Source organism: Alosa sapidissima, chromosome 18, assembly GCF_018492685.1.
Source record: "Alosa sapidissima isolate fAloSap1 chromosome 18, fAloSap1.pri, whole genome shotgun sequence".
Classification (NCBI taxonomy): Eukaryota; Metazoa; Chordata; class Actinopteri; order Clupeiformes; family Clupeidae; genus Alosa; species Alosa sapidissima.
In genome coordinates this window covers 24,381,556-24,391,546 of record NC_055974.1, presented here as the reverse complement: position 1 = coordinate 24,391,546, position 9,991 = coordinate 24,381,556, and the positions used below count along the sequence as shown (strand labels likewise).

Below are 9,991 nucleotides of genomic sequence, written 5' to 3'. Positions count from 1 at the left end.
TTCAAGAATGGCAAAAAGCCACAGCACGACTGGTCCCCTCTCATCATCAAAAGTTGTATAGGTTCTTCGAACGACTCCAGCAAGTCTCTGCTAAATTATTTTTTTCAGTTGTTTTTTTTTTTACCTCCAGTAAAACACCAGAGGTACATTTGAACTCCAGAAAGAGTGTCTTCAAAAGGGTGCCCCCCTCTTATGATAGCTGTGATGGGTGTCCTACCTCGCCTCACGCAAGCCTTTCATTATTCAGAGTCCAACTGAGGAGTGGGTGCCTTAACATTGCTACTTTGGCTGCCGCCGGGGGGCTATGATGTATTATTGAGTGGGGAGTGTCAAACATGCTGCCATGCAGGTTGGAGCAAAGGGGCTGCTGAGCAGGGAACACCAGTGTGGAATTATGGGAATGCTGCCATGCAGGTTGGAGCAAAGGGGCTGCTGAGCAGGGAACACCAGTGTGGAATTATGGGAATGCTGCCATGCAGGTTGGAGCAAAGGGGCTGCTGAGCAGGGAACACCAGTGTGGAATTATGGGAATGGCTTCAAAATAAACACACACACAGATCTGAACACAATAAATGTCCCTCTATCACACACACAATTACAGATATATCTCTCTCTCTCCATCTCTCGCTCTCTCCATCCTTGCTGACACTACACTCCGTAGCAGCTTGAGTGACATTAAATTGCATCTTTATTCAATTTCACTCCAATCCAAACCCCCTTATCAACTTTTGTCTTGTATCTACTACTCACAGAGCTCTTTGCGCATCAGCATCTCAAGGGACTCATACCAGGTAATGTGACCAGCAACACAAGGGGCTACAGTATATGAAAGAGGAGACCCAAGGTCTATATAGCTAGCTTTAGCTTTAAGTGATTTTTATTAGCTTAGTGCAAACCAACTAATGTTTTGACGCCCATGCGTCTTCTTCAGAGTCCGACTCCTTGATTCTAGCTAGACCTTGGGTCTCCTCTTTTGACTTCTGCGTCCTGTTCCGTGAGCACCAACCAGGCTGAAGCGCAAGTGACCCCTCTTCTAGTGCTATAATATGACATGACATGCATTAACCCTTAAAGGTGTAGGTTTTTGAACGTTCTAAGTTCCGCAACAATTGAAGGTTCTAAAATTCTATGTTGAATTCAATGAACCCAGATATTCTTTAGAACGTTAATTTCTCAACATTCCCGTCACACCAGTGTGATGGTACTCCTTTAAGGGACTGTTGACACCACATTGATAATATAATATAATGCATCAATATTACCCCGCATGAACTAATGCTAATTTAATTACTGAGCAAAATAATTTAGCTAATTTAATACCACACAGCACCATGCTACATGCAAACACAGGTGAGTGTACAGATTAATAGGTTAATTAATTAATTCCTTTAAAGTCAAACCATTTACATGAAACTTCTAAAAATCATAGTAGATGATTTCAAACTCTCATTTTACGTAATTCAACCTCTGTAATGTTCAAGATGTTAAAATAAAAAACAATAAATGACTCAACTTATCTCTGATTCATTGTGCCCTGTGATGTGTCAATAAATTAGCAAATATTGCTATCAGCGCCTGTTCTCACTGCAAGGTTTCCACATGGTGGCCTTGCATACATAGTGTGCACTGTGGATTCAAATTAGTGCCCTGAGGTGGGTGTCATTTCTGTGTATTTGTTTTGCGCTGATGAATAGTAGTGTCAAACACACACAGCATCTGACTTGTGTCAGAGTGTGTCTTCCCCTCAGTGAAAGGAAGAGGCAACCGCTCATGTAAAGTAATTAGCTTTCAAGAACATTGCCAAAACGTTAAGCAAAACACCAGCACATGACTGTCAAGTGTGTATCACAAGAGTGCCGTCACTTGAGAAAGAGGGTGAATCCCCCCCCCCAAAGGTCTAAGCCCTGAACCCTCAAAGACTTAACAGACTACGCTATGAATTGTAGGCAATTCCTTTGAGTAAAGTCTGCATAGATGCCTACTTACGGAAAGGGCACAGCAAGGGTGCAAGCGAGCCCTGACACACTTCATAATTTCACAGCGGGACAGCTAAACAAAGCTACCTGTAACAAAGTTAGCGGGACAGCTAACAAAGCTACCTGTAACAAAGTTAGCGGGACAGCTAACAAAGCTACCTGTAACAAAGTTAGCGGGAATGCACATCTAGGTTTGTGAGTCCATGAGGTGGGGGGGGGGGGGGGGGGGGGGGGGGGCATCAAGATTCACACAGAGTGACATTGCAGGAGTAGGAACTCTGACGTTGGGGTAGCGTTGGGGTCAAGGTACCGCTAGGTTTGAGCCCAGGTGGTGTATCATACACTCTTAAAACGAATGTGTTGAAAACAACACAACTTGTGTTTTTAACACATCTCTGGGTCCAGAGAGGGACAACACAGTTTGGGTTGTTTACTTTGTTTATTTGTTACACAATATGTGTTGAAAACAACACAACTTGTGTTTTTAACACATCTCTGGGTCCAGAGAGGGACAACACAGTTTGGGTTGTTTACTTTGTTTATTTGTTACACAATATGTGTTGAAAACAACACAACTTGTGTTTTTAACACATCTCTGGGTCCAGAGAGGGACAACACAGTTTGGGTTGTTTACTTTGTTTATTTGTTACACAATATGTGTTGAAAATAACACAACTTGCATTGTTTTTTTTTTTAACACATCTCTGTGTCCAGATAGGGACAACACATTCGCTTTAAGAGTGTATGTGGGTACCCCAGAGATGAACCTAGTATGTGTGGGGAACTCTGTGATGGGATGGGGAAGGATAGGGTCGGTGCAGTGAGGGTGAGGATTCCTCTGACAATGTTGTGTGTGTGAAGCGCATGAGCTCGCTTCCTAAAGGGGGTTGCAGAGTGACACGGTGCCATCGAGTGCGAAGGCTGCATGTGCAGAGTGCTCTCTGCATTGCTACACTGTTGCAGTTCAAGAGATTTAAATATAGGCTACGGTCTACACCAGGGTTTTGACTAAAAGCCAATCTAGTTATGCTTCCGATCAGACTCTCTTTCAGGGTCATTTTGAGCCCTGTAATGTATAACATTAAAGGTAAAGGGGGCAATTAAAGGTGAGTTCTAACCCATAACACTTTGTGTCACATTCAGCGAATATCTCCTCATGATCCGCTAGCTCCCCATTCCGTGAGTACACTGTAAAGAGAAACCAAACGCACAGCCCTGGCTCTGGTGAACTGGAAACAAACAAAGTGGTGGCAGTAGCAGTGGTTTAGTGAGGATTGTTTTAGTGAGTGTGTGTGTGTGTGTGTGTTGGGGGTTTAATGACGTCATTACAAAGAATGTCACACTCACACCTCCACATACATTGGTGCGCACTATAAACTATAAGGGCACTTATAGAGTGCAGATCTCCACCAAGGCCAAGGCCTTTCGTGAACGTGAAACAGATTAGTGATTTGGATTAGCTTCAACATTTTATTTAATGCGCATACACTTTTCTACCAAATCTCATGAATATCAAAACCCATAGCATGGCTTCTCACGGCTATAGAAATAGCACGCGGCAGGATCCACAAACTCACCAAATGCATTCTATGGACCCTTTCAACAAGGTAAACAAAAACAATGCTTGAACGTTCTATTTGGGCCCCAATCTACTTCCTCTGCATTAAGATAACATATGGAATGTTAAAAAGGAAGTCTTGTGGGGCCAACTATGATGCTGATAATGGAACTCTCTTGAAAGGGTCTATAGGGTATCGCCAGTGTAGCTCCAGTTTGGAAGGGGCATCAGATCATTGGCATGGCCCCTATGCCACGAAGGCAGGGATGGGCAAGGGGGGCAACTGGGGAGTGCTGGGGACATTTTTTTTGATGGTGATGGCAGAGTCTAGAGTCTAAGGAGTTCAGGCTGTATGCTTTGTGCGGGGGCCCTGTGTGTGTGTGTGTGTATGTGTGTATTTGTGTGTGTCTGTGTGTGTGTGATAATGTATGAGTGTGTGTGTGTGATAATGTATGTGTGTGTGTCTGCGTGTGTATGAGTGTGTATGTGTTTGTGTGTGTGTGTATGTGTTTATGTGTGTGTGATAGTGTGTGTGTGTGCGTGTGTGTGTGTGTGCGTGTGTGCGTGTGTGCGTGCTGTGGAGAATCCCTCACAAACATCCATGAATGCCAGCCGTGTGATGGTCAGCACCACCAATACAGGTTTTATCGCACTGGGCGGGTATAGGTACACTGTTGCAGAGGTCTCCCCCAAAATAAGTGGGGAACTCCATGTAATTGGAATGGCTTTGTGTTCTTGTGGATTTGTCAATGGTTGCCAAGTGCCTCATAGCAACAGAAGCCCCATCCTGCTGCTGTGTTCAGAGGTAGATAAACCTGAATCGATCAAATGAGAGTGCTTCACTCCGTTACAAGTATGATTTTTTGACATTTTACAATGTCTGCGCATTTGTAGCCTACAGAGGAAGAAGACTATCCTTTCTGTTTTGACAAAGGAGTATTGCAGTAAACTGAAATATTCTTTCCCTTATGCCTCAAACCACACAAGACACACGGACATACATGCACACACACACATAATGTGTGACGATACACGCGCACACACATATTCTCTCATACAGAGGGTGAGAGAATGTTTGTGCATGCACAAGTGCATGATAGCCTATATACATTAGAAGTGAAATTTGTTTCGGTGCTTGAAAGATGTGTCAATACTGGATTTCCACTAGGGAGAGATTTTTGGCCAGATGTGTTTGGCAAGCCAGGAGGCATATTTTTAATTAGGGAGTAATTAAAAATGTGTTAATTACAAAAAGGGATTGAAACATGTCTCATTTCACCGAAGGACAGGATTTTTACATTTTTTTTTTTTTTTAAATAACCTCTCGGATTAATGCTTATTTCTCATTTCAATTTTCTGCAATAGACATGTTTGAGGAGCCCCCTCTCCTATGTCGAATCCAATGAAAAAGAATAACGAGATGGCGAAATAGCGCCTCTCTCTGGAATAACTAAATGTCTGAGATTGTTAGGAGGGAATAGTTGAGGACGAGAAGACGCATAGCCTACCAGTCAGACCTGCTACTACTAGGCTACTAATAATAGTCTAATCTCTCTCTATTTCTTACTGAAACGCATGTGAATGCGGATCAGGCCTGCTGCTTCCCTAAAGCTGCCAGTCGGCATTTGATGGTAATGAGGTGCGTTGTAATCCACATAAACCCAAGAGTTAGTTTTAATAACTTTCTGCGGGGGAAATGCCGTAATATTAATAATTAATGTGGTCTTTTTGCAATAGGGCCTAATTTGGAAGGTTAATGAATAATGTATAGGCCTAGCCCTAAGAGTGCCATGTTTTTCAAATGTTTTTTTTTTTTTTTTTTTTTTCAATTATTATATGTTTTTCTTTCAAAAGGCTTTTTATTATTATTATTAAGAATAATAATAGTGACTATAGCCTATGCGAGGCTTATGTTTGGCCTATAGCAGGCCTGAAATGTTGATGAACGAAATAGGCTACCTCAGTTGCAACATTTCTCAGTAAAAGCGTCACATAACATTAAACTGCCTATTCATATAATAAATAAATATGCAGGGTAACGTTACGGCAACATTTTAATATAGCAAAATAAATACATATTGGCAACTCACACTAATGTCTGCTCTTGATGGCAGTCAAAAGTCATGCAATCTCCGTTTGGAAACTGCTCTTGCACCGTGGCCATTTTGGCTCCTGTACCACTTCCTTGTGAGCCATAAGCGGATATACTGCGCTCGGATTGGATACACATTAACCACAGTTTCCTGTATCCTTCGCTGTTGAACTTGCTCGCTACAATGACTGCGTCCCAAGTTGTTACGAGATTAGCTGGCGTTTCTGGGGCGCTTGCCGTGGCCGCTGGGGCTTATGGAGCACACGGTAGGAAAGGTTTATTGTGTTGTTATGTGTTGCATGACTGCGTGCTCCGAATCAGGAGTATAGGCTGGCTGTTTGACGTTCTGCACGTGAGTAATGCGTGCAGTGACAGCGGGCACGATTACAAACTAGCTAACCTATGTTACTTAATGACAGCAGTTTAGCAAAAGCGTTTTTGAAGTGAAGTGAGGCTGAAACGAATTGTGTGGTTAGTTAACCAGAATTCATATGATGGGCTATAGCGACGGACCCTGTTAACGGGTATCTGCTAGAAGCACAGTGACACTGACAGGAACGGTGACATAATTGAAAAAAGGGGGCGGAACTGAACTGTGTTCTATAACCATTAACCTTCCCTTTGTTTTGGCTATTTAGGCTTCAGACGGAGTGACAGAGAGGATTACTTGAAAGAGGTAACAACACTGCTGTCTGTCCTTGTGTAGCCTACTTAATTGCTATCGCCCAATAATGAGATCCACTGTGTTATTCCCCTATAGGCCTACTTGGAAACATTACATTACATTTTTATTCAAATATAATTGCACATATTTCCCACACCATGTCTGTGGGTACCAATATAATTTTGATCCTATCAACTTCTTTTCCATCTGCTTTGTCCACAGTTGTATGAGACAGCAAACAAGTATCATTTCTACCACAGCCTGGCGCTCGTAGGTGCAGCCCGCTGCCGGAAGCCTGCACTGGTAAACTCCTGACTATGTCACAGAAACATTTAGAGCGTACTCACACTATGCCATCTGTACCATACCAGAGTACGTTAGAACCCCAAAGTCCTGTTCATTTGACCAGTGTGATCGCTCCGTACCATACCCGGGTCCGCTTTAGGAGGTGGACTCGGGCACGGTACGGTTGGGCTTATGATCACGCGCGCCTACAAAGATTCTAGAGCACAGCAGCTCTAGAGTGCCTGGGTACAGTTTGATAATATGCAGTGTGAGTGCGGACCAAGAATGGGAGAGAGCCATACTCCGGCACGGTAGAACAGTGCCCAGTGTGAGTACGCACTTAAAGCATTGTTTCCCAACAACCTTGGGGTCGGGACCACATGTTGGGTCTGGGGTCACCTGAGATATTGAGTATCTTACAATTGACCAGTCCAGTACATTACATTAAAATATATATACATTAAAAAAAATATATATAAAAAATCCAAGTGAAAAATATCCAAGTTAAGTAACTAATCGGATCCTTCATTTCAATCAGACAGCCCACATAAGATGTTTGATTGACATAATCATGTTTGATCAACATTCCAAACAAAGTAGCAAAACAACCAGATTAGCTTGCTAAGACATTTGTACCACTATCGACTAGGTGTTGCAACAGAGATGTTGTGTGAATGGTTGGGGTCGGCAACATTTTGTGACATCAAAATAGGGTCACCTGCCAGAAAAGGTTGGGAACCCCTGATTTAAAGGAGCACACCAACTTTTTGCTAGGCTAGGTAGAGGCTAACTGGTCTAACCCACTTTCAGTGAATTATGCTTAGCTATGCCAATGGTGTCAGACTGGGGTATTGCACGCAAAGAGAAAGAGAAGGATATGTATCCTCTTATCTCATTTTGGAGCGCAAATAAGTTAAATTTCCCAAAAAGTCGATGTGTTCCTTTAAGGATCTCCTGCCAATGCACAGGGGTGTCTTAATGTTTCCTTTCACAATGTGGTTCAACACAAACACCGTTTTTCCCGGGTTTCTCCTGTATTTCATGGTCATCTCCCAGCACCCTCCCGTTTTGTTATTTCTCCCAGAAAACTCCCGTAATTTGCATGGCCATCAAACTTCATTTTAAAATCATTGATCCATTCAGGTTACCAGATTGTGTATGAAATACACCCTACACATACACGATCACTTTCAGTTTCAATTTCAACCGTTTTGTCATAGGCTAAAACTTGGCAACCCAAAACCAAAATAAGGAAGCGGGTGCCGACTGCGCAGCCTGAGTCTCGTCGTAAGCAAGCGGGCTAGTTGAATGGCCTACTCCAGAACTAGCTGTTGTGAAATTGTTTAACTGATTAACTGAGTTAATTGATTAACACATCACATAAACTGTTATTGAGTGTTGTTGATACACTGAACTACACTGAATCTGGCAGCAAGCAGCTTTGGAGTTCTGGAAGTAGGCTGCAGGCAGGCAGCTGGTGGATACATAACTGGCATGTGTAAGGTAAAAGCAATATCATATCATGAATAGCCTATGTCCTAAAAGCAAGGCCTGTAAAATAGTTGTCCAATCCGGTCTTTTTTTTCAGCCCTTGATATTACTTCAGTTTGATAAGTCTGAAAAACACATTATCTGAGAAGCGGATAATGTGGGCATTAATATATAGTAAAAGTATTACTCATAGCCAGCCCAAACTTTGTAGGATGGATAACGAACATGTTCTCAGTATGACTGAATCATTAAAGGGGAATCATTATGGCCCTTTTGGAAGTGCAAGAAGAATGAAATGAAGTGTATTATAAACTTGTTGCCAATATTTCAGTTCCACATATAATGCGCACAAAGATTTTAAGGATTAAACAAGGGAAATTAAGTATTGTATTTGCAGACAAAATACTGCTTAGTGCCATGTGGGTACAAAGAAATATTAGTTTACAATACTCTCAATACAACTCATTCTTCCACTTTGTTCTCAATCTAGGGCCTTATAAAATCAATGCATGCAGTAAAAAACTTTTGATGGTTCAGTCCTTAAATATGTTTGACATGTTTGATATGTTTGTCTTCCTTCCTACAAAGTTTGAGAAGACTAGTAATAACACTTTTTAAGATGTTCAGACTTGGCTCCCAAGATACAGCATTTTTAGAGTGTAAAAATCCAAGGGCAGAGAAAATATGAAAACATTGGAATTGAACAAAAATCTTTAACATGTCTTTGTTGTGGGACCTAAACATTATGAAGACAAACTTTGAGCAAAATCTGATAAGGTACAGCAACCATTTTCCTGGATTTTGTCTGATTTTGACACGCAATGACCCATTATTCAAGATAAATTCCCTCCATACTGTTTGTATTGATCCTATTGTGAGTGTGAGAGGTACATTTACGGACATCTTAGTGGTATGGCATTACTACCGTTAATAATGCGGTAATGATAATAACATCAACAATAAAAACATTGTTTTCTTTTCTCACTGCAGGCTGGCACCATACTACTGGCTGGCATGGGGTGCTTCTGCGGATCCTTGTACCATCAAGCGATTACTGGTGACCCTGGCCTCAGCAAGGTGGCACCAATCGGGGGCACACTGCTCATTGCTGGCTGGGCTGCAATGATCCTTTAAACTCTGAACTTTGACCTCTCTCTCACTCAATTGGTAGCCTTGCACTTAAATTCCTCAGTGTGATTTAACATGAAATCCATAGCTTGACATGAAATGTTAATGATAATGGTGGACCTCACATCTATGAATTATGGGTATAATAGCAGAGTATCTGGATGGCTTTTGCACAGTCTTCGCTGGCCACTCACTGTCACAGACTCTTTTTTTTTGTGGCATCTGAGTTACAGTTACCCAGAATTCCCTAGTATCCAGAGAGACCTGCACTGCTTATGTTAATCTGGCGTATTGTATTCTGTTGAAGTTGACCCGTACTGAAGGTTTTATGCCACCTGTGTCTGCCATGCCTGACTGCCTAGACAAGAGCGGTGGAGATGTGTCATCTGGTAGGCTCAGGGGGGAGAGAGAAAAAGAGAGACAAAATGTTGTAATGTGTGTCTTATCACAAACCTCCGTTTCAGACGTGTCTGTGGGACGAAGATAAGACCTCAGGATCACATACCCCTCCTATCCCCTTCTTTGACTCTTCTACTTTCTATCACCCCTCCCCCCCTCCACACACACACACACACACCTATCACCATGGAAATTGCTGTTTCTTGTGTACTGCCCAACAATATATATATATATTTTTTTTTTTTTGATTCGACCATGTGTGTATATATGTTCAAACTATTGTGTTTTTCCCCTTTCAGTGTGTACCGAAGAATAAAGCTTTTTTTGATGCAAAGTGGAGTGTGGAGAGACAATTGTCAGCTTTGACCTTCGTATATTAGTGCTTAGTGCTTAGCTCG

The 9,991-nt window shown here is 42.1% G+C and overlaps 1 protein-coding gene across 1 annotated transcript; it reads left to right on the top strand.

Moving 5' to 3' along the window:
• The first annotated feature begins 5,747 nt into the window (after nucleotides 1-5,747).
• Nucleotides 5,748-9,927, top strand: tmem256 (transmembrane protein 256). The gene is made up of 4 exons (XM_042069691.1): nucleotides 5,748-5,892; nucleotides 6,265-6,302; nucleotides 6,513-6,593; nucleotides 9,057-9,927. The coding sequence occupies exons 1-4, from the start codon at nucleotides 5,811-5,813 to the stop codon at nucleotides 9,198-9,200; spliced, it is 345 nt and encodes a 114-aa protein (XP_041925625.1). The 5' UTR covers nucleotides 5,748-5,810; the 3' UTR covers nucleotides 9,201-9,927.
• Nucleotides 9,928-9,991: the final 64 nt, after the last annotated feature.